The 26,092-nt window shown below is 39.3% G+C and overlaps 1 protein-coding gene across 1 annotated transcript in view; it reads right to left on the bottom strand.

Annotated features, from left to right (window-relative positions):
- LOC114644736 (nucleolar protein 6-like) overlaps window positions 1–26,092 on the bottom strand; it is a 225,268-nt gene that overhangs the window by 191,850 nt on the left and 7,326 nt on the right. The window contains exon 4 of the mRNA XM_051930096.1: window positions 6,881–7,021. Within this exon, the coding sequence (XP_051786056.1) occupies window positions 6,881–7,021 (141 nt within the window). The remainder of the gene's footprint in view (window positions 1–6,880; window positions 7,022–26,092) is intronic.

Raw genomic sequence — 26,092 nt, forward strand, 5'->3', positions numbered from 1 at the left:
ACTCTGTGATGGCCATTGCAATTTTCTACGCTGTGGTGTGCTGGGCTGGTAACATCACTTCAACAGAGGCCCACCCAATTTAACAAGCTAATTAAAAGGGCAAGCTCAGTTACAGAAAAAACTCTTGACCCCCTGGAGGGAGTAGCAAAGGAGAGAATTAAAACAAAACTGGGCATCATTATGAACAATGCTGCACATCCTCTCTCTCAGACATAAACATATAGGACTTTAAGCCAACAAATTATTCAGCAGAAGTGTGTCAAGAAATGCTACTGGGGCTCTTTTATATCAACAGGAATACGTCTGCACGATGCCTCACTGTGACAGTGACAGCCAAGTCAGAAGCTTTCTTTCTTATTAATTTTCTTGCTTTCTAGTCATTCTGGTGTATGTTCAGACCCAAGTGTGTGTGTTTATTTATTTTTTTTAATGTACCTAACTACCAACCTACCTATTTATTTATTTGAAGTGCTTCTGTATAAACACAAATTTACTCCTGGGGACAAATACATTTCTGTCTATATAGTATAACTACCTTATGCCGAGTTTCCTTTCCTTATAAGAAACCTCTTGTTCAAAGAGTCTCTACACCAGGGGTCTCCAACCTTTTTTCCCCTGAGAGCTACTTTTAAAGAATGAAAATGGCAGAGAGCTACTCATGTTTTCTAATGTTTATTCTCATAGCTTATTCCAACCCAAACAAACTGAATAAGCTTGTTTTGCCTGAACATTTACAAAATGTTGGTGTCCCCAACTCACATTTTGCATTAAATCATCACAAAAAAATATTTAGTTCACCTGCAAATGCATTTTGTATGTCTGTATGCATTTTCTAGTGTATCTCACACTATTGAATTAAAACATGAATGCTGTCAAAACAAAGCAATAACAAATACACAAATATTCCTTAATCATTTTTTACATGTCACTGTTTCACTTCACAAGAGTATTCACATCTCCAGTTGCATGTCTGATGTGTTTTTTAGTTAGTCAGATGACTGGCACTGCATGGAGTAAACAAGAGAGGTGTATGGTGGAGTGTAACCACTTATGGAGTCATTTAAATGTTCATCTGTCAGTCTTGTTCTGAACTTTGATTTCATGACATTCATGTCAGAAAAGGCAGACTCACAGAGGTATGTAGACCCAAACAAAGCAGACATTTTCAGAACTGCTTGGTGAAGATTCTTATAGTTATCTGGCTTTATTTCTACTGGCTTCAACTTTGTTTGTTTGATATTTAAAATAAAGTGTTACTTAGGTCTTGATGAGTTTGAGTCCGGATATTCTCTTAAGTGTATGCCACACTGAAAAGATAGATTGCAGTTCAGATTGTGGATCGTAATTTTGTGTTAAAAAGATTGCAATATGACTTTTTGGAAAGATCGCCCACCCCTAATTTGACTAATAAAGCTTTCAAATTTATGTAGCATTCATTTCACTTTAAAATGCTGCTTATGGTTTACAAAGCCTTAAATAATCTCACTCCATCCTATATCTCAGAATGCCTTTCACCTTATACTCCAAATTGTAACCTTAGATCTTCAAACAAGTGTCTGCTTATAATTCTAAGAGCTAAACTTAAAAGAAGTGGTGAGGCAGCCTTCTGCTGTTATGCACCTAAAATCTGGAATAGCTTACCAATAGAAATTCACCAGGCTAATAGGGTGGAGCACTTTAAAAAAATGCTAAAAACCCATTACTTTAAACATGGCTTTCTCATAGCTTCATTTTAGTGTAACTCTGATATTCTGTATATGCATTTAATTATGTTTTTTTTATGGCTCCAAAATCCGTACTAACCCCTACTTTCTCTGCTGTTCTTTTTCTGGTTTTCTGTGCTGGCAATCTGCTCCACCACCACCTGATCAAAGCACCGTGCAGTCCCTACATTGATGGATTGAAGGCCAGAGGTCCACATGACCATCATCATTTAATTCTTCCAAGTGAAGCCTGAAAACCATGAGGACTGATTTAGATCATTTATGTTAGGTAGAATGCCTGGGCTGGGCAGTCTCAAGGCCTTGGAACCCCTGCAGATTTATTTTTTTTCTCCAGCCTTCAGGAGTTATATATATATTTTTTTTTTTTTCTGGCTTCCTTGGCCATCAGACCTTACTTTATTCTGTTAATTAGTATTTTTATATTTTTTCTTTCTTCATCTTATAAAGCACTTTAAGCTACATCACGTGAGCTACGTGCTATATAAATAAACTAGCCAACCCGCGGCGTAGCATACGCAGCATAATTATTTATTGATGGGTGAACACTTCCTGAAAGACACAGTTGTCCAAATGAGGTGGGTTTGAGGATACGACTGTGAGTGAATGAAAAGATGGAACTCTGGAGAGAGCAACATACAATTGTTCATGACTGAAAACTGGTTCTGGCAGATACAGGCATATCTTTTTGAAAGTTTGGCCCTATGCCTTATTGTCATTGCAAAGGCCAGTCTAACAGGAAATTGTCTGCGTGTAAAAGGCAAATTTGAATCTGATGGGGTCAGGGATATCAGGGGAATAAGAACAGTTTGTGAGGTAGCAGCTGAGATAGTCTTACACTCCAGTACATTGCGGTGAATGCTGGTAACAGAAAGTCTAGTGCCATTACAGAGACCTTTTGCTGGCAGGAGGTTTCTGAGAAGCATGATGACTGAACCAATTTTAATTTTGAGTTTATGCGGAAGCATGCCAGTGGGAGTAAGACTAAAGAAATTCTTCGGGGAATGAAAGTTGATCTGCAGGATTGTCTGTGACGATGGAGTCGACTTTCTCGGAAGGGAATGGTGATAGTAGCTGGAAGCATTTGGGACATTGCCACAATTTCTGCCTTGCCACCATAAACTCTGGAAGTATTCATGTAGTCAGCGTATTGTTGAGCAGACTGTATGACTATGCTTCCGTGACTAAGAACAACGGACAGCACGTCGCCGAAGTTATCCCAATGTTGGCAAACAAAGGCTACAGCCATGTTGCAAAGTTTGAGAGCAACAGTTTCGTCGATGACATTTTTCCAGAAAAAAACAACTGATAGAAACAAACAGTTACCTAATGCAGGAATTTGTATAACATTGAAAGAAGTGTTGTTTCCATGAAATACACTTGAAGCGGTGGCCATGGTAGGCAAATGAACGATCAACGTGGCTCACAGCTGCATGTGGACTGTAGCACAGACCAAAGCGAGTGAGGATGTGTTTGGTGAGGTGCTGGGGATGGGCACATGAGCAAGCAGTGCCTCGAGAGTGAGGGTGGACGTGGGAGGAGGGTTGGAGTTGGCGGGCGGGGGCTCTGTCGTTCGTATCCCATGGTCGGGCGACTTGGTGGATTATATATAGAAAAAGCAGCCGGAACCGAAAAGAACAATGAAAAGTCAACGTGGCTCAGAGGTGCATGTGTACTGTAGCAGAGATGAAAGTGAGTGTTTGGTGAGGTGTTGTGTGCGGGCACATGAGCAGGCAGTGTGCATGCCTCGAGAGCGAGGGTGGACGCGGGAGGTGGGTTAGAGTTGGTGGGCGGGGCTGTCATGCGTATCCCATGACGCGGGAGGAGAGGTTAGAGTTGGCGGGTGGGGCTCTGTCGTGCGTATCCCATGGTCTTAGAGTTGGTGGGCGGGGCTCTGTGAGTTGGCGGGCGTGGCTCTGTCGTGCGTATCCCATGGTCTCTGTCTTGCGTGCCATGGTCGGCTGCTTAGTGAATTATATTTATATATAGATGTTGTTGTTATATTATTCCTAGACAAACTGCTTCCATCCACATCACTGAACTGACACAATGAAACAAAATGATCCCCAACTACCATTTATCATTATTGTATAGTGGGCAGCTTCTTTTAAATTATAGGCCAATTAAAAGGAATATATGTACTGTAACTGGTTGCCTATGCCATATTGTAAGCCTTATTTTAAAGAAGTAAGAAGTTCAATCCAGTGTTAATGGAAAACAAGAGCTTGGATAAGGCTTGTGTAGCCTGCTGCCATCGTCATCCTTATCAGGAAGTAATAATTCATTACATTTATATAGCGCTTTTCTCAGTACTCAAAGCGCTATCCACACAGGGAGGAACCGGGAAGCGAACCCACAATCTTCCACCGTCTCCTTACTGCAAAGCAGCAGCACTACCACTGCGCCACCTGTGAGGACATGATTAAAGTTTTTAAAATTATGAAGGGAATTAGTACAATGGACCAATGCTGTTACTTTAAAACTATTTCTACAACAAAAACACAGAATTAACAACAGAAAATAGTCAATAGTAAATTTTGCAAAATGTTAGACAAATGCTCTTTATAAAAAATTACAGGCACATGAAATAAGTGACCAAGTAGTGTAGTAGACATTAAGACTTTAGGAACCTTTAAATTCAAAATGTAATTTTGAAGAAATTAGGTGAACAGGATTAAACACCTCTATTGAGGTAAATGGTCTGTTTATCATCAAAATTTTTCTAATGTTCAGCAAGAAGGGGGGAATTGAAACTTTTGTGAAATTTTAGTTTATATTTACATTTCCTTTTAATTTGTATTTATATTTGTAATGCAAATATTAACAGTATTGCAGTACAAATACTGGTAATACATAAACTTTCCTATTTTATTTCAAAGGGGAACATTTACATTCAAAATGTATCTTCAGTCATTTTATTTCTTAAATGGACTTAACATTAATAAAATCAAGATGCTTTGGAGTCTAAAGTAGATGATAAAACCAAAAAATTACACTGTTTTCAAATATAGTCATTTTCAATAGTGTCTGCTTGTAGACGTCCAGTTGCAGACACAGCCACAGGATCTCAAGAGGTTATTCAGGGGCCTCAGGCCAAAGGTGTGAAGTGAAGAGTCTTTACAAAGGGCCAATTTGAAAATCTGCCATTCTTTGAGTCCCTGGGAGTAAAACATTGGTTCAGTGGATAAACAAGTATGTGCCTATGCAGGCAAAAAAGGAAGCTAAGCATAAATAAATGCATAAACACTCAAAAATTGTGGACACATTTTCCTAATAAAGCCTAATATTATAATCAATGAGTGTATGACTTTACTACTGCTACATTTGTACTGTAGCAGAAATCTCCTTAAACCTAGTTACACTGCAGTTAACCAACTAATACCTAAACATTTTCTCATGTTAAATATAATACAATATTTCTGTGAGATGATGTAATTCCTTGCATACTGAATCATTACTTCAGATTGTGCATTTATTACAAGAGTATACTCAAATTGCCATCATAACAATATATGTGACTTCTTGCTTCGTGTAGTTTCTTCTCTACATATATGACTGTCATAATGGCCAAACAGTATGATCTTTGATTCATCAGAGCAGAGTATATTTCACCAGAAGTAAGATCTTTGTCCCCATATGGCATTGCAAACTACAGTCTGGCTTTTTTATGGCAGTTTTGGAGCAGTGGCTTCTTCTTTGCTGAGCAGGCTTTTGGGTTATGCCAATATTGGACCCATTTTACTACCTGTTTCCTGCCTCATCTTCACAATGTCCTTTGCTGTTGGTATGGCATTGTTCTGCACTTTTCGGGCTGAAGTACATTCATCTATAGGTGACAGACCATGTCTCCTTCCTGAGCGGTATGATGGCTGTGTTGTCCCATGGTGTTTATACTTGCGTATGTGGTACCCGGCTGGAGTTCATGCCCGGCCGGGATGCCTAGGAGGACAGGAGGAGGGCTTGTGCCTCCTCCAGAACACGAGGGGGCACCTGCCTTGGTTGCTTTGGGGACCACGGGTACAGAGCTTGGAAGCTCAACCCTGTAGGGGCCCGTGGTCACCGCCAGGGGGCACCCCGATGCCTTGGGAGCCCTGGATCTCAGCACTTCTGCCACACCCGGAAGTGCTGGGGGGAAGAGGATTGGGGACACCCGGAGGACTTCCAGATACACCGCCAGAGCTTCTGCCACACAGGGGTGTGGCTACAGAAGCTCCTCAGGATGCACCGGGAGTCCATCCGGGGTGTATAAAAGGGGCCGCCTCTCTCCAGTCATTGGCAAGAGTCGGGTGGAAGTAGGACGAAGCTCAGAGGAGAGGAGTGGAGGCGGACCAGAGACTGAAGGCATTGTGTTGTGTGGCCAAGGACTTAAGGGGTGATTGGTGCTGCGGCACTGGGTTTGTGCACTTGGACAATGTATATAATATATAATAAACGTGTTTGTGGCGAAACCAACATGTCTACCTGTCTGTGTCCGGGCTGTACCCCACACGTATTATTGATTCTACAGATGAATGTGGAACATTCAGGTGTTTGGAAATTGTTCCCAAGGATGAGCCAGATTTGTGGAAGTCCACGATTTTTTGTCTGAGGTCTTAATTGGAAAATCAAAAGAAATCAGCTATGTCAAGCAAAGAGGCAGTGATCTTGATGGTAGTTCTTAACAAAGAGCTAATAGAAGCGAATTGTCTAGGTGCCTAAAAGGCTGGACATCATTTTCTGGAATTTTCCAAAACATTTAAAGGCACAGTTAAAGTGCAGGTTTATTTGTAATCCACTGGAATTGTTATATAGTCAATAAAAACTGAAATAATCTGTATGTGAAAAACTGTTGGAAAAAATACTTTTGTCCTGCACAAATTAGGTATATTAAACAATATGCCAAATTTATAGTTTGTTAGTTAAAATCTGTGGAAGGGTTATATAAAGTGAGTTTTAAAGAATTCACACTAAGCGCATGTAAACTTCTGACTTCAACTGCAAGTTCAACTTCAAAAATATTAACACTTATCCTTCAAGTTTACAGCCCAGCACATTGAACACATGTAAACATTTAATATAAAATGCAATTTTGTAATCAATTCCTTATTCCCTATAATTTAGCCTAATCATCTTATTTGGCTCTTGAAGATGCTACATTATGATTTCAAAATGATTTTGACCTGAGTATGTCGCAGAGAAGAGTGAGCTGCCTGAACAGATGTTATTGTAAGGGGCAAGCCTTCCAGGTTCCACAGCTTACGATTCAGATCATCAAATGCATGGGTGATTTTCATGCTCTCTTCCTCGCCTGTTCTGCATAGCTAGAGAGAAAAAAAAAAACCAGATATAACAAAACAATATTGGTGAAAAACAATAATGCTGAAATATTTTATTTACATGGGGCTATTTATTAACTTACAACTGTTAAACAATTAATAAAGCTGGGAAATCCTGTTTAGGGTTAATGTTTGCAAGATTTTGTAATATTTTACACTTTCTGTAACACATTTCTCATACTTTATATCAGTGGTTCTCAACCCGTGGGCCGCGGACCAAAGGTGGGCCGTGACAGGGAATATGGTGGGCCGTGCTAAAGTCTTAAATCAGTACCAAAATTAGACAAAAAGTCAGAGGAAACAAGTAAATAATCCACATATTTTACGCATTGTTAGCGGCAGACTGTACGTACGGATGCAAGCTGCAGGATTTTAGGGCTTAGAGACGCTTTGTTTAATTTAGTTATTTTAGTACTTTAGTTCTGAATTAACTGGTCGTGCACAAGATGAATTAGCGGAGCTGTCTAACGATCGTAGAGTTTCGCTTGAATATCCGTTGTTGTCAGCACTAGCGATGAAAGTTCTTATACCTTTTTCAACAACTTATTTGTGCGAGGTTTTATTTTCTGCATTGACTGCCATGAAAACAAAATATCGGTCAAGAATGAACGTGGAGGATGATCTTCGAGTGTGTTTATCAAAAATTTCAGCCAGAATTGACATGCTATGTAAGCCCAAAAAGCATCCTCTTTGACAACTTTACTAACGTAAATGAAAATAAAATAAACCAGATAATGATTATCGTTGTCTCTCTATTTATTTTTGTATTTGTGTAGCAAGCAATGAGCAACTAAACATGTAAAGAAAATATCCATATTACTAACCGAGAATGCTAAACCGGATGGACGCAGGGACATCCAGCCATGGGCCGTAGCCACAAAAAGACGTACTGTGCAGGCGCCGCGAGAGGCGGCCGCGACCACAGAAAAAAGGAGTCAAAGAAATGAGGCGCCGCTACCACAGAAAAAAGGAGTCAGCACAGAAAAAAGTAGTCAAACGCAGGCGCCGCACGAAACCCATTGCACACGAAACTAGCACACAAAAAAAAAAAAAAGCCGCTCGCGCACACCTGCAAGGCCCCCCCCTACAGGCATCGGACGGGACACACACAAAGAGGACGATTCAACAAGCCCCTGGCACACAAAAAAAAAGAACCCAAAACCACCCCACCCACCCTACAAGCAACGGACGAGACACACACAAAGAGGAGGATTCAACAAGCCCCTGGCACACAAAAAGAAAGAAGACGCTCGCGCCCCAACAATCCTAAGCCCCCCCCCCCCCGCACATCAATAAGAAGTGACACCCAAAGCCCCATTTCTAAAGGAACCGTCCATATTAAACATACGTCATCTCAACACCTTCACACTAGGCAGCATAGGTGGATCTCCTTACAATAAAGCACTATTAACCGTTCAACTGCAGAAAAGGCTCCATATTAACAGTGAGTGCGATCCTCCTTATTACTTATCCATATTTCGCATGCTGAGGAACAAACAAGTCATGAATACACGCTCACGGGTACAAAACGATTCGGCTCGGATAACGGGACCAAACACACGAACCCGAATGAAACAACAAAATACACGGGGGCGCATACAACGCGCTTCTGAAACTCCGGGAGAAAAAATGTCTCGGCTCAAAAAACGCAAAGCTCAAGTAACCCCGTTACAGAGACGTGCCCAAATGGACAGACACAATGAACGTAGACGCATACAGCGCGCGTCTCAAAGTGCTGCATCGAAACAGGCACGAGTTCAAACCGAAAGACCTCGCGTCTGGGTCAGACATACAAAAATGGGAGCGAAGAGACAGCATAAATGAACGCAGATGTCTACAACGCGCATATGAACTGCCAGAAAACAAGCAAGCAAGGCTCCAAAAGCAGAAAGCTCAACTGACCGACATACAAAAACGGACAAGGCTCGATACAAACAATGCACGACGTAGACTGAAACGGACTTTTCGCACAGCACAGGCGAATCCATTACACCTCCAAAATAGCACATCCCAAATACTGGACATGCAACAACGCGCCTCTCAAACGCCACAAGCAAAACCTACCCGTCGCGGACATCAACGCCAGACACCTGCCAAACGCTTCCGCCACTTGGCTGACAACGCGTTCAATAATGAGTCCACTATTGAGGAAAATTCATTGGGATTAATGAATGTCATTTGCAATCATTGTCATTCACTTAACTTCCCTGAAGAAACAACTGGCAATACAAATAATGAATTTACACGTTGTTGTCAAAAGGGTCAGATTAGACTGCCTCCTTTACATTCATATCCTGAATATCTACAGAAGCTTTTAACTAACGATGTGCCTGAAAGTAAAAACTTTATGAACTGCATTAGATCCTACAATAGTTCATTTGCTTTTGCATCTACCGGAGTACATATCAGGCCACCAAAAGGCAATGGCCCATACTGCTTTCGCATATGTGGACAGATATTGCATCGCATTGGAACAGTGCACCCTGAAACAAATCAACAACGCAAATATACACAAATCTACATCCTATATCCAGATGAGGCAATCTATCAACGAATGAACCTTCCTGAAAACAATGCACAGAGCTTATAATGAGAAACATCACTCATGTCATAAACAATCACCCATTAGCTAAGTCGATAAAAATGCTACATGAGGTTGAAAAGGAGGCCAATACAAAAGCAACTGCAGAAGGTATAGCAGCAACTACAATTGCTTTAGTCTTGATAAAGGACAAAGAACAAGATCCAAGACGATACAATCTTCCCATCGTTAATGAAGTGGCAATTGTCTTTCAAAGTAAAGATGGGGAGCCTCCATTTCACCGAGATATTGTTCTACATTTACGTCCTGATAAAACCAACACACCTACATTCCAACGCATAGACATTTGCTTTCCGCTTCTTGATACTTTAACATACCTCATATTATTTCCAACTGGACAGGAAGGATGGAGTGCTACAATTTCCAGATTTAAAAAACATCAAGCACAGAAACGATCACGTGTATCCATGAAAGAATATTTCTCCTACAGACTCTCAGTAAGAAACGACTTTAATCCATTACTCAATGCAGGAAAGCTGACTCAACAATACATCGTTGACGTTTATGTTCGAGCGGAATCAAATGATCTACAGTGGATAAAAAACAACCAGCCTTCACTTAGAGCCGATAAATACAAATCACTAATGGACTACATTAATCGTGATGCTGACGTCATGGAGCACCCTGCTGGAAAACCTGTTATTCTACCATCATTCTTTCAAGGCAGCCCACGCAATATGCAACAACATTACCAAGATGCCATGGCTATCGTAAGAAAATTTGGAAAACCTGATCTGTTTATCACTATGACCTGCAATCCTAAATGGACAGAAATTACAACTAATCTTATGCCCTGGCAGAGAGTCGAACATCGTCCTGATTTAGTTGCAAGAGTCTTTAGACTTAAACTGAATAACCTACTACAAGATATCAAACATAGATCTCTATTTGGAACTGTCACAGCCATTATCCACGTTATCGAGTTTCAGAAGAGAGGTTTACCACACGCCCATATATTACTAATACTTGATGAGGATTCCAAGATACGCACTGAATCTGACATCGATAAAATAGTCAAAGCTGAAATTCCAGACCGTGACACCTCTACATGCCTCTTTCAAATTGTTATAAAAAATATGATTCATTCACCATGTGGCACTACAAATCCAAACAGTCCATGTATGCTTAATGGCAAATGTTCAAAAGGCTTCCCCAAAGACTTCCAAGACATTACACTTGGTAATATAAATGGATACCCTAAATATAGAAGACGAAAAACAAGTCAATTACAAATTCGTCCAGGTCATTCAATTGACAATAGCTGGGTCGTACCATACAATCCTTATTTATGTTTACGCTACAACTGCCATATAAATGTGGAGCTCTGCGCTACAGTAAAAAGCGTTAAATATCGATTCAAATACGTGTACAAGGGACACGATTGTGCTAATGTCTCCATATCTGAAACGAATGCTCACGATGAAACTCGAATGTATGTTGATTCACGATACGTCAGTGCTCCAGAGGCTATTTGGAGAATATTTTGCTTTCCTATGCACCATCAGAGCCACAAAATATGTTGCTTGCCAGTTCATTTGGAGCACGAACAAACCGTCTGTTTTCATGCAGGTGATGAGCTACAAGTGGCAAAGAGAGCAGCCATAATAGATACTAAACTAACCGCGTGGTTTAAACTCAATCAAAACGATCCCACCGCTCACCGTTGGAAATATTGGGAAATTCCTGTTCACTATGTTTGGATTGACAATGGCACTTTCTGGAGAAAACGACATCACCACGGTGATAATGTCATAGGCCGAATGTACACTGTCAGTATTAGGAAACCTGAAAGGTTTTACCTTCGATTACTTCTTCAACATGAAACCGGAGCTACATCATTTCACGACATTAAAACTGTACGAGATGGCTGCACCATCAAAACTCTGTCAGACATTCCAACAGGCGGTAAATGACAAAGGATATTTATTAGATGATACAATTTGGCAAAAAACTCTACACGATGCGATATCCTATTCAATGCCATGTCAAGTTCGACAACTATTTGCTTATATCTGTGCCTTCTCCTCCCCATCAGATCCTTTCACCCTCTGGAATACAAACAAAATGGGAATGATTGAAGATATTTGCCACAAGCTTCATGAGACAAATGATTCCTGCATCGATTGTGAAGCATATGCACTAAACGACATTCGCTTAGCTCTTATGCTCCTTGGGTATACATTGGATAACTTCCATTTACCAAATGTTCCGGATTCCTTACCGGATCTACATTCCACAACTATTGATCTCCAACAAGAAGAACAGATTGCACAAACTATGCTTTCCTCTTTAAATGACTTACAATCTGCTGCTTTTCACAAAATTATTCATGCCACGGAGGACACCAGCCCTATACCCAAATGCTTCTTTCTTGACGGCCCTGGAGGAAGCAGAAAAACATACCTTTATGAAACACTTATACATTTCTTTGCTGCAAAACAACAGTTGATTATCGCATCTGCTACAACCGGAGTGGCAGCTAATTTGTTAATAAATGGTCGTACATGTCACTCCTTATTCAAAATACCGGTCCCAATCACAGAGACATCGGTATCCACTATGAACATTCACAGTAGCAATGCCCGTGACATCCGTCTTGCGAAACTGTTAATTATTGATGAATGTACAATGGCATCCAGTCACTTACTCAACACCATTGATAAACTTCTACAAACGTTGATGAATAATAATATTCCCTTTGGAGAAAAAGTACTTTTATTAGGAGGTGATTTTAGACAATGCTTGGCTATTGTTCCACATGCCATGCGCTCAGCTATTGTTCAGTCCACCTTAAAATACGCAGACAATTGGCATTGCTTTCAAACAATACAGTTAGTACAAAACATGCGATGTCCAGATCCAGAATATAACAATTGGCTATTACAACTGGGAAATGGTACACTCACCAATACAGATGGACTTCAGCCAGATATTATTACAATTCCCCAATCCGTTATCTGCGACGACTTAGTTATGGAGATACAGTGGTGTGAAAAACTATTTGCCCCCTTCCTGATTTCTTATTCTTTTGCATGTTTGTCACACAAAATGTTTCTGATCATCAAACACATTTAACCATTAGTCAAATATAACACAAGTAAACACAAAATGCAGTTTGTAAATGGTGGTTTTTATTATTTAGGGAGAAAAAAAAAATCCAAACCTACATGGCCCTGTGTGAAAAAGTAATTGCCCCCTGAACCTAATAACTGGTTGGGCCACCCTTAGCAGCAATAACTGCAATCAAGCGTTTGCGATAACTTTTACAGCGCTCTGGAGGAATTTTGGCCCACTCATCTTTGCAAAATTGTTGTAATTCAGCTTTATTTGAGGGTTTTCTAGCATGAACCGCCTTTTTAAGGTCATGCCATAGCATCTCAATTGGATTCAGGTCAGGACTTTGACTAGGCCACTCCAAAGTCTTCATTTTGTTTTTCTTCAGCCATTCAGAGGTGGATTTGCTGGTGTGTTTTGGGTCATTGTCCTGTTGCAGCACCCAAGATCGCTTCAGCTTGAGTTGACGAACAGATGGCCGGACATTCTCCTTCAGGATTTTTTGGTAGACAGTAGAATTCATGGTTCCATCTATCACAGCAAGCCTTCCAGGTCCTGAAGCAGCAAAACAACCCCAGACCATCACACTACCACCACCATATTTTACTGTTGGTATGATGTTCTTTTTCTGAAATGCTGTGTTCCTTTTACGCCAGATGTAACCGGAACATTTGCCTTCCAAAAAGTTCAACTTTTGACTCATCAGTCCACAAGGTATTTTCCCAAAAGTCTTGGCAATCATTGAGATGTTTCTTAGCAAAATTGAGACGAGCCCTAATGTTCTTTTTGCTTAACAGTGGTTTGCGTCTTGGAAATCTGCCATGCAGGCCGTTTTTGCCCAGTCTCTTTCTTATGGTGGAGTCGTGAACACTGACCTTAATTGAGGCAAGTGAGGCCTGCAGTTCTTTAGACGTTGTCCTGGGGTCTTTTGTGACCTCTCGGATGAGTCGTCTCTGCGCTCTTGGGGTAATTTTGGTCGGCCGGCCACTCCTGGGAAGGTTCACCACTGTTCCATGTTTTTGCCATTTGTGGATAATGGCTCTCACTGTGGTTCGCTGGAGTCCCAAAGCTTTAGAAATGGCTTTATAATCTTTACCAGACTGATAGATCTCAATTACTTCTGTTCTCATTTGTTCCTGAATTTCTTTGGATCTTCGCATGATGTCTAGCTTTTGAGGTGCTTTTGGTCTACTTCTCTGTGCCAGGCAGCTCCTATTTAAGTGATTTCTTGATTGAAACAGGTGTGGCAGTAATCAGGCCTGGGGGTGGCTACGGAAATTGAACTCAGGTGTGATACACCACAGTTAGGTTATTTTTTAACAAGAGGGGCAATTACTTTTTCACACAGGGCCATGTAGGTTTGGATTTTTTTTCTCCCTAAATAATAAACACCATCATTTAAAAACTGCATTTTGTGTTTACTTGTGTTATATTTGACTAATGGTTAAATGTGTTTGATGATCAGAAACATTTTGTGTGACAAACATGCAAAAGAATAAGAAATCAGGAAGGGGGCAAATAGTTTTTCACACCACTGTATTTGGAACAGCAATCACATTAGACCAAATACCCCTTTTAACACAACGCACTATATTATGTCCAAAAAATATTAATGTTGATCACATTAATAACCAGGTCATTTCATTACTTCCTGGAGAGGCAACGGCTCTTTCTAAGCTCTGACAAAGTTGACTCTGATGACGACAATGAACATCTGAATTTCCCCTTAGAATATTTGAACACTATTAACCCAGCCGGATTACCACAACACAATCTTAGCCTTAAAAACGGAACAATAATCATGCTATTAAGAAACCTTAACACTAAACAGGGTTTATGCAATGGCACACGTTTAGTCGTCAACACCATGACACACAATGTTATTCAAGCGACAGTTCTTACAGGATCACATGCTAACAATACTGTTCTCATTCCTAGAATTGACCTTACGAGTTCTGACCTAGAATTACCTTTTACATTGAAACGCCGACAGTTCCCCATTAAACCTGCATCTGCCATGACCATCAACAAATCACAAGGACAAACCATGGACAAGGTTGGCATCTACCTCTCTGAGCCCGTTTTTGGACATGGACAACTTTATGTTGCCTTCTCACGTGTTCGACGTTCATCTGACGTTAAAGTTAAAGTTGTAAATGCTCCATGCCAAGGAAGACTCATTCAAGGACAGGACACCATCTTTACTACTAATGTTGTATACAAAGAAATATTCCAATAAAACATTACTCTGTGCCAAACACTCTTTTTTTCTCTTTCTATATGCATCATCCACACCTGCACAATATTCTATATCTAATTCAAACATCTCACTCTTTGTCATGCCCCAACGCCAGGGGTTGGCGAGCGAAGCGAGCAGGGGGCGGAGCCCCCTAGTTACATAATATTGTATATTAGTAATATTTACCCCCAATTACTAAACGCATAAGCAATAAATTATATGCCAGCGAAGGCTAACATGTTGGCTGCAAAAATGTTTGAACTGTTAATGTGGGCCTTGCATAAACAGGGCCTGAGAACCACTGCTTTATATGAAATAGTTGAAGTCAAAACTTAAGTAAACAAATATATCGATCTAAAAATTAATGTCCATACTATACATTACCCACTGTATAAGACAATTTATATTGTACTGAAATTGTATTTATATTGTATTCAAATGTTAAAGATGCCTTTAAATGGAAACTACAAGGCAAATCTGACCACAACCTGACCGATCTTACTCCCAACTAGAAGCCTGTTTAGAAGACAACCTGTTACCATAACAATAGTGAGGAAGTGGAGCCTGGAGACTGAAATGATACTATACAAAAAGGGACACATTTTACTACAAAGAAAAGTGAAAATATTAGTAGTAATGTATGTATGGATGGATGGATTCTAAAAAAAGGTAGGAATTACTAATGCAAGCTAAGGAAAGAAGTTATCTTAACATGTTATCAGCAAAACATATATGCTGGGTTCCCACTTGCAAAATAAGTGGTGCATTTAATGAAGTAACCTTTATACAACAGATGGCAGTGTCCAAGTGCTTTATTTACTTTTATTGTCTAAGATTTGTCTCCTTACTCCCATATTTGGTTGATTAATTGCAGTGGCTTTTGATATCATGCTTGTTAAAAATCTCACATATGCAATTTGTAGGCTTGTGCATGCATCTGCTGTACATTGCTTGCTGAAAATATAATAAATGGTAGATCTGTAAAAGAGACATAAGGTAAATAATCACTTTTTCCTTGATACTTCAGTAGATGTGCCTCAAACTGTCTTTAAGACATTCATTACCATGCGATTCTAAAGTTATTTTTGTTCTGGTTAAATCTTTCTGTTTATTGGATGGTTTCGTCCGTTTATAGGAGATGGACGCCTGAAGCAGAGCTCCGCTAGCAGCAGCTTTACTTTCCCACGTATTTCATATTATTTAGAGGTATCCTGTATTTAACCCGACCAAGGAACTTCCACTACAATATACAAGCATGAGTAACAAGAAGAAAAGTCAGAAAGAACCAGAAAAGAAACTTAAAGCTGCATCAAAGTCCGGACAGACTTCCGGCCTGAGTGCAAGTGTAAGGTATGGCCTCACGGAGACTGACCTGGAACAGGCAGAAGAGTGCGCAGAATTCCTGGGACCCCGCTCCATTGTATCGTCTACAGTCGAGAGTGAAAATGGGAGCGAAGGCGCAAGTGATACAGGTCGCGAGGGATCGCCGATTTCTGAGGATCATTCGAGACTAGAAAGGGCTCTGCAGGACGTGCTCTCATCTACTCATCGCGAGCCTGTAACAGGAGCTGCATTTTCACTTGCGGAGCACGAAAGCCGAAGCGAACTGTCCGAACTGAAAGAGATGATCGCTACACAGTCAACTGCCATGGTTATGGCCATGAAGGAGCTTAAGAAAGATAACACAAATGATCTTAAGAAGGTGGCCATTGAGCTCAAGAAGGATAACAAAGATAAGGAAACGCGTTTATTTAAACGTTTTGACGTGAACTTTAAAGATATGTTGGAGAAATTAGTGGAACACATTGAAGAAACTAATTCCAAACTGAAAAGGCTTGATGATCATATTAATGACGTTTCAGATCAGCTGGAAGACGTTAAGCAGGGACTCACGGCTCGAGTGGAAACAGCGGAACAACTGGCATCTAACGCCGATGAAAAAAGCCACAGCTGCGAACTCGGAATGCAAAAAACTTGGAGACAGACTTGCAGCCCTGGAGGATGGGTGCAGAAGAAATAATATAAGAATTGAGGGTATACCTGAGAAACGAGAAAGCTGAAGCCCAGTGAAATTTGCAGTAGAATTACTGTCTAAAATAATTGGAGATGACTTTAAACTCGACAATGAGATAGCCACGGCTTATCGCACAAAGATACCAAGCGCCTTTAAACCTAGGTCTTTTATTGTCCGCTTCGAGCGACTAAGATGTAAGCTTGATTTAATGGCACTTCTCAGACACAAGCAAGAGATTAAATTCGAAAATAATCTTATTCGTATTTTTCCCGACTTCTCACCATCAACAGCTGCAAAACGCAGATCCTACATCGACATTAAAAGGATGCTACGGGAAGCCGATATCAAATACAGCCTCTTGTATCCTGCCAAACTGAAAGTGGAAGTTCAAGATCGACATTATATTTTCTTCAGCAAAGAAGAAGCTGAAAAAGAATTAAAGAAGCTGTTTCCGACACTTTTTTGAAAGTTAATTAAAGAGCCGTATTCTATCAAGGCACGGGAAGGACCTATGATCTGATCGCTGGATCCATGTTTAATGAGACTGGTATTATAATTATACATCCCTTATTTTCTTTTTTTTTTTATCTGGACTTTATATGTTATATGTTTATGTTTTAATCAGAGTTATAGAGTTATAGACGTGAGTGTGAAAATGTGGAAGTGATTAAAGTAGGATTCGTTTTATTTTTTTTTTATTTTATTTTTTATTTATTTATTTATTTTATTTTTTTTTATTTTACTATACCTTAAAGTAGACTGTTTAACTTCATACCCTTGGTTTATTGCTTGTTCTACTATTTATATAATTACCATTATACTATTACAGTAGGAATTACCAGGTTTATCCTAGACTAGTTTTTAAAATCATTCCCAGGGTTGTTTTTTTTTTTTTTTTTTTTTAAATCTTAATATCTTAACTTAAAAGCGCTGAAGATTATTTCAAGCTTAAATATTGTTAATGAGAACATTTTCGGCAGATAGTATTAAGAATTTAACTGCAAAAGATATCTCTGTTTTAATTCTGTTACGCCGCTGCAGGGTGGGGTTTGTTCTGTTTTGGATGTGCTCTGTCTCTTCGTATGTCAGAGGACTGGAACATCGCGAAGTGGGATCTAGCCTCATGTGGGGAGGCAAAATGGGGGGGTGGGGGGATAAAGGGGGGAGAGAAGGAGAGCAGGTTATATCTAACTAGCAAAATACCCGCGCTTCGCAGCGGAGAAGTAGTGTGTTAAAGAGGTTATGTAAACATATATATACATAAACATACTGTATATACATAAATATATACATATACACATCCAAATATATATACATATATCAACAAATATATATACATACATATATATATATATATATATATATATATATATATATATACACACACACACACACATGCAGACACATATACATATATATACATATTTGTATATCTACATATATATATACATATATACATATATATACATATACATATTTGTATATCTACATATATATAAACATATATACATATATATACATATTTGTATATGTACATACATACACATATATCTATCTATCTATCTATCTATCTATCTATCTATCTATCTATCTATATATAGCTGATTACCCAGTGGATTCGCTCACTGAGTGCAAGAGAAAAAAATAAAATGTATGTATAAAATAAGTGTAATTGCCAAATTTATTTTTGCACAAATAAAGAGCACTTACAATAACATAGAAATCAATATAAACAACATTAACATCATTATCATTTGAGAATATGAAGTAATATATAAGAAGCACATTGCATATAAATATAAATTATTAAACATTAAAATGTTCTTCTATAAAACACTACCATGGCTATTCGTTTGTCTGTCCAGGATTTTAAATCAGCTGTAGCTCGCAAACCGTTTCACCGATTGACTTGAAATTTGGTACACAGATACTACGTCACGTCTACTATTCGCTTTCCCACACATATGAACACACACATATATATATATATATATATATATATATATATATATATATATATATATATATACACACATACATACAGTGGTGTGAAAAACTATTTGCCCCCTTCCTGATTTCTTATTCTTTTGCATGTTTGTCACACAAAATGTTTCTGATCATCAAACACATTTAACCATTAGTCAAATATAACACAAGTAAACACAAAATGCAGTTTTTAAATGATGGTTTTTATTATTTAGGGAGAAAAAAAATCCAAACCTACATGGCCCTGTGTGAAAAAGTAATTGCCCCCTTGTTAAAAAATAACCTAACTATGGTGTATCACACCTGAGTTCAATTTCCGTAGCCACCCCCAGGCCTGATTACTGCCACACCTGTTTCAATCAAGAAATCACTTAAATAGGAGCTGCCTGACACAGAGAAGTAGACCAAAAGCACCTCAAAACCTAGACATCATGCCAAGATCCAAAGAAATTCAGGAACAAATGAGAACAGAAGTAATTGAGATCTATCAGTCTGGTAAAGGTTATAAAGCCATTTCTAAAGCTTTGGGACTCCAGCGAACCACAGTGAGAGCCATTATCCACAAATGGCAAAAACATGGAACAGTGGTGAACCTTCCCAGGAGTGGCCGGCCGACCACAATTACCCCAAGAGCGCAGAGACGACTCATCCGAGAGGTCACAAAAGACCCCAGGACAACGTCTAAAGAACTGCAGGCCTCACTTGCCTCAATTAAGGTCAGTGTTCACAACTCCACCATAAGAAAGAGACTGGGCAAAAACGGCCTGCATGGCAGATTTCCAAGACGCAAACCACTGTTAAGCAAAAAGAACATTAGGGCTCGTCTCAATTTTGCTAAGAAACATCTCAATGATTGCCAAGACTTTTGGGAAAATACCTTGTGGACTGATGAGACAAAAGTTGAACTTTTTGGAAGGCAAATGTCACGTTACATCTGGCGTAAAAGGAACACAGCATTTCAGAAAAAGAACATCATACCAACAGTAAAATATGGTGGTGGTAGTGTGATGGTCTGGGGTTGTTTTGCTGCTTCAGGACCTGGAAGGCTTGCTGTGATAGATGGAACCATGAATTCTACTGTCTACCAAAAAATCCTGAAGGAGAATGTCCGGCCATCTGTTCGTCAACTCAAGCTGAAGCGATCTTGGGTGCTGCAACAGGACAATGACCCAAAACACACCAGCAAATCCACCTCTGAATGACTGAAGAAAAACAAAATGAAGACTTTGGAGTGGCCTAGTCAAAGTCCTGACCTGAATCCAATTGAGATGCTATGGCATGACCTTAAAAAGGCGGTTCATGCTAGAAAACCCTCAAATAAAGCTGAATTACAACAATTTTGCAAAGATGAGTGGGCCAAAATTCCTCCAGAGCGCTGTAAAAGACTCATTGCAAGTTATCGCAAACGCTTGATTGCAGTTATTGCTGCTAAGGGTGGCCCAACCAGTTATTAGGTTCAGGGGGCAATTACTTTTTCACACAGGGCCATGTAGGTTTGGATTTTTTTTTCTCCCTAAATAATAAAAACCACCATTTACAAACTGCATTTTGTGTTTACTTGTGTTATATTTGACTAATGGTTAAATGTGTTTGATGATTAGAAACATTTTGTGTGACAAACATGCAAAAGAATAAGAAATCAGGAAGGGGGCAAATAGTTTTTCACACCACTGTATACACACACATACACATATATAAATATATATACATAGTGCGTTGCAACACGGGCTGTGATTGTTACATGGGAGGGAGACGACAAATCACAGCTTCCCGCTTTGTAATTGGGCTTGTGATTGCTGCTTTGACGGATGCCCAGATCCCACAGTATTTCCCCTTAGGAGAGGCGTTAGGCAAGTGTAATTGAATAGCGGTGCTGCAAGTTATTACTCTTTTTATCTTTATTTTATTTTATTGTAGAATCAACTCACAGCTGCGCGCACCAGTGCGTGCGTGGCGGATGCGTACGGCTGACGTTTTCATTGTCTACCACCTTCGCTAATCATTCTTGAGGCAGATTGAAGACTTAAGTGCCAGCTTAACTGAAAAATTAAAGAAAACATACTAAGTTTTAAAAAAAATCATTTTTAACGGGAAAAGATGCCGACGAAAGAAGAGAAGCAGCGGGACGCTAGGGTCAAGAGCTGCTCATTAAGCAGCAAGCGCATCAACCTCTGAGCAAACGAATGTTAAACGTACAGAGAAAGAGGATAAATACTATGAATGGTCATGTGAAGTGTATTCACTCCACGTTATCGTGCAGTGCGCTGTTACTGGTATTTTGATAAAAGAATCTGAATAACATATAAGAAGCGTATAAATTATTAAACAGTAAAACATTAACATTTAAGAAGTAAAGATACATTGAGTACTACTGTAGTGCTTTCGGGTATAGTACATTTTTTGTTTGCCCATTACATGCATAAATGTATACATTTTTTGGTGTACCTACCCAAGAACACGCGACATGACCCGGCAGTTAAAAATTTATCGCTCCAGCAATTTTAACTCTGTTACAAAGTCATCTAATATGGTATTGCAAACGGCAGCGGGAGCGTTTCTATAAACTCAATTTAAACTTACTGTTTACACCGTGCTTTGAAGATGCATAGTATGCGACACGTGTTTCGCCGTAATTGTGGGCTCATCAGGAGAACACAGTCACTGCACTCCCTTACGGGAATCGATCCTCGGACGTAGAGGCGAAGCCCCTAACGTTGTGCCACGGCGTGAGGTTCGTTCATTTGACAGCATGTAGATCGGGGTAATTACATTGCAGGCATTCGTAGTCTGATTCACAATCTGATTGTATGGGTGGTTACCTACCCGGTAACGCTTGTGGTTGGTGAGCAAGTCGGCTAACTTCTGCCACGGTGCCCTCTTTCAGTTGCGAGAAGCAGATCATACAATGGTTGAAATAGTTTAATATATATAGCAAAATCACCGCGCTTCGCAGGGGCGAATATGGTATTGCAAACGGCAGCGTTTCTATAAACTTAAAGTTACGGTTTATACCGTGCCTTGTTTCATATTCTTTTCCTACCTTATCAATTGTGTAATGTGTTTTTTGAACAGGTTTCATTCATGTAAGTGATCACTCCTGCTGCGTTCAGTCACTTCACGTGAGCCACTCTCTTGTGTGATGTTGCGATGTCCACGGGTTTATTTAATGTTAGCTAAGACCCGGCAGTTAAAAGTTTCTCGCTACAGCAATTTTAACTCTGTTACAAAGTGATGCAAACTCTCGTTTATACCTCGTGTCTTCTCATTAAACTTGTATCTCGCGAATATGGCATTGCAAACGGCAGCGGGAGCGTTTCTATAAAGTTAAGGTTACGGTTTACACCGTGCTTTTTTATACCTCGTGTCTTCTCATTAAACTTGTATCTCGCGAATATGGTATTGCAAACGGCAGCGGGAGCGTTTCTATAAAGTTAATTTAGACTTACGGTTTACACCGTGCTTTTTTATACCTCGTGTCTTATGAAGATGCTTGTATGCGTCACTCACTCGCTTCTTATTGTTTCGCTGCCTTGTCAATTGTGTAATGAATGTTTTCTTCTGCGCTCTTTGGGGCTCCTCCTTCTTTTCTACGTACTGAGTTCACAGTCAGTTCACGTGATTACGTGGGAGGCGTGATGACGCGACACGCAACTCAGTCTCCTACGGCCATCTTGCTGCCTACCATTACAGTATATGGACAAAAAAGAGGTTCCAGTTATGACCATTACGCGTATAATTTTGAAATGAAAACTGCCTAACTTTTGTAAGTAAGCTGTAAGGAATGAGCCTGCCAAATTTCAGCCTTCCACCTACACGGGAAGTTGGAGAATTAGTGATGAGTGAGTCAGTCAGTCAGTGAGTGAGTGAGTGAGTCAGTCAGTGAGGGCTTTGCCTTTTATTATTATAGATCTATTCTTGTAATTCTTATAATTATAAATATCAATGCAACAATAGGCTAAAATGCAATAACTCATGGGGAATCTTGAAACTAAGATTAAAACTGTCATATTACCAATTAAAACTATAAATGACATTAAAAACTCAGAATCAATGTCTCCATGATGGGACAGTTAACTTTGTGAGCTGGAATGTTAAAGGCCTGAATCACGAATTAAAGAGAGAGAAAGTATGCTCTCACCTAACAGGCTTAAACGCTAAAATAGTATTTCTACAGGAGACCCACTTACTAACCAAGGATCAGTTCAGATTACAAAAAGACTGGACTGGCCAAATGTTCCATTCTAGCTTTATAAAGAAAACTAGAGGGGTGGGAATTCTCATACATAGAACAGTTCCATTTGTAGCATCAGAGGTAGTGTCGGACCCTGAAGGGAGATATGTGATGGTCATGGGCAACTTATATAACAGTAAAATGATTTTGATAAATGTTTATGCACCCAATGTTGATGATAAGGAATTCATGCAAAATCTATTTGCATCCATTCCCAATGTGAACACTCATAAAATTATAATGGCTGGGGACTTTAATTGTGTTTTAAATCCACTCTTAGATAGGACTCCTGTGACAGGGGGGACGACATCTAATACTGCAAAGATAATTACACAGTTTTTAAATGATCACAACTTATCAGACCCCTGGAGGTTTCTTAACCCAAACTCAAGAACATATTCGTTCTACTCACCAGTGCATTATAGCTACTCAAGAATTGATTATTTTTTTATAGATAATAATTTCCTGCCTACAATTAAATCATGCAAATATGACACAATTGTTATCTCTGACCATGCCCCTCTAGTCTTGGAGCTAAAATCATTAAGCCCCTCACACTCACCTCGCAGATGGCGTCTTAAGCCTCTTTTATTGGCAGACGAGAATTGCACAGAATTTATATCCAAACAAATCAGCTTCTTCCTAGAGACAAACACGTCCACAGAGGTTTCTGCAGGAACACTCTGGGAAACTTTAAAGGCCTTCTTAAGAGGCCAGATTATTTCATATCTTTCCCATAGAAATAAATTAGAAACCAAGAAAGTGTCAGAGCTAAGAAATGAAATTACTAGAATAGATGAAGAACAAGCCAGGCGTCCAAGTGAAGCTCTTCACAGGAAAAGGCAGGCCCTGCATACAGAACTTAACATCTTAACAACTAAAGAAACTGAACAACTTATTTATAAGTCTAGACAGCATTACTATGAACACGGAGAAAAAGCTAATAAGCTTTTAGCTCAACAAATTCATAAACAAGAAGTTCACAATGCAATACCAGTAATCACCAACAAGAATGGAGAAGAAATCATCGACCATAATAAAATAATGCACACATTTAGAGATTACTATAAGTCTTTATATTCCACTGAGCCCAAAGAAGACAACACGCAATCTAATGCATTTCTGGATAATTCACAAATACCACAAATAGATGCTTTAAGTGCTGAGGAACTGGATAAACCTCTAACGCTAACAGAATTACTAGACGCTATAAAGTCACTACAAAGCGGGAAATCATCAGGCCCTGATGGTTACTCCGTAGAGTTTTATAAGAAATTCTCCACTCAGCTAGCTCCACTCTTATTGGTAACATTTACAGAAGCTAAAGACCACCAAATACTACCTCAAACATTTCGACAAGCATTAATCACCGTCTTTCCTAAACAAAATAAGGATTGTTACAATGTGCATCATATAGACCAATTTCACTCCTGAATAATGATGTTAAGATACTCTCAAAAATCCTAGCTAGAAGGATGGAGAAAGTGCTGCCCTCGGTAATATCACAAGATCAAACTGGATTTATTAAAGGCCGACATCTATCTTCAAATCTCCGACGCTTGTTTAATGTTATATATTCACCAGCAAAATCAAACACCCCAGAGATATTACTATCATTAGACGCAGAAAAGGCATTTGACATGATCGAATGGAATTACCTTTTCACTGCATTGGAGAAATTTGGGTTTGGCCCGAATATTTGTGCTTGGATCAAACTACTGTATACCAGTCCAGAAGCTTCAGTTTGTATTAATAACATTTGCTCAGACTACTTTAAACTAGAACGTGGTACCAGACAAGGATGTCCCTTGTTGCCACTGTTGTTTGCAATCGCTATTGAACCACTGGCGGTTCACTGCCGAAATTCTTATCAGATAAAGAGGATTGTCAGAGAAGGACTGGAACAGAAAATTTCTCTATATGCAGATGATATGGTCTTATATATATCGGACCCAGAAAACACTGTCCCTGCTGTTTTAACAGCACTAACAGAATTTCAAAAGATATCTGGTCTTAGAATTAATCTGAATAAAAGTATACTCTTTCCAGTGAATTCACAAGCATATAATATTAAATTAGACACCCTACCTTTTACCATAGCAGATCAGTTTAAATACCTAGGGGTAAATATCACAAGTAAACATAAAGCTCTTTATCAACAAAATTTTGGCGTCTGTATGGAAAAAATTAAGCAAGACTTGCATAGATGGTCAACCCTTCATCTCACTCTAGCCGGAAGAATTAACATTGTTAAGATGAATATCCTTCCTAAACTTCTCTTTTTATTTCAAAACATTTCAATATATATAAATAAATCGTTTTTTAAACAGTTAGATTCAATAATAACCTCATTCATTTGGAACTCAAAACACCCACGTATCCGAAGAGCGACCCTACAAAGACCTCAGGCAGAAGGTGGCATGGCTTTACCTAATTTTCAGTTTTATTACTGGGCAGCAAACATACTAGCCATAAAAACCTGGACACAAATAAATGCACATACACAGGCTTGGTCCGCAATAGAAGTAAAATCCTGTAGTACTTCTTTATATTCCCTGCTCTGCTCTCCAATAAATGAAAGTTATCGCAAATATACTAATAACCCAATTGTGCTTTACTCACTCAGAATATGGAACCAAATTAGGAAGCATTTTAAGATGGAAAATCTTTTATCAGTGGCACCTCTGCAAGAGAACCACCTCTTTCAACCTTCGCAAGTATATCCAGTTTTTAATACCTGGAAAAGTTTTGGGATTAAAATGCTCAGAGATCTTTATATAGGCAACATATTTACATCTTTTGAACAATTACGTTCAAAATTTAACCTCCCAGCTACACATTTCTTTTACTATCTTCAAATTAGAAATTTTGTTAAACAGAAATTGCCCGATTTCCCCCACCTTGCACCCTCCACAATGCTGGAAAAAATA

The sequence above is a fragment of the Erpetoichthys calabaricus genome, chromosome 7 (assembly GCF_900747795.2).
Source record: "Erpetoichthys calabaricus chromosome 7, fErpCal1.3, whole genome shotgun sequence".
Taxonomy (NCBI): Eukaryota; Metazoa; Chordata; class Cladistia; order Polypteriformes; family Polypteridae; genus Erpetoichthys; species Erpetoichthys calabaricus.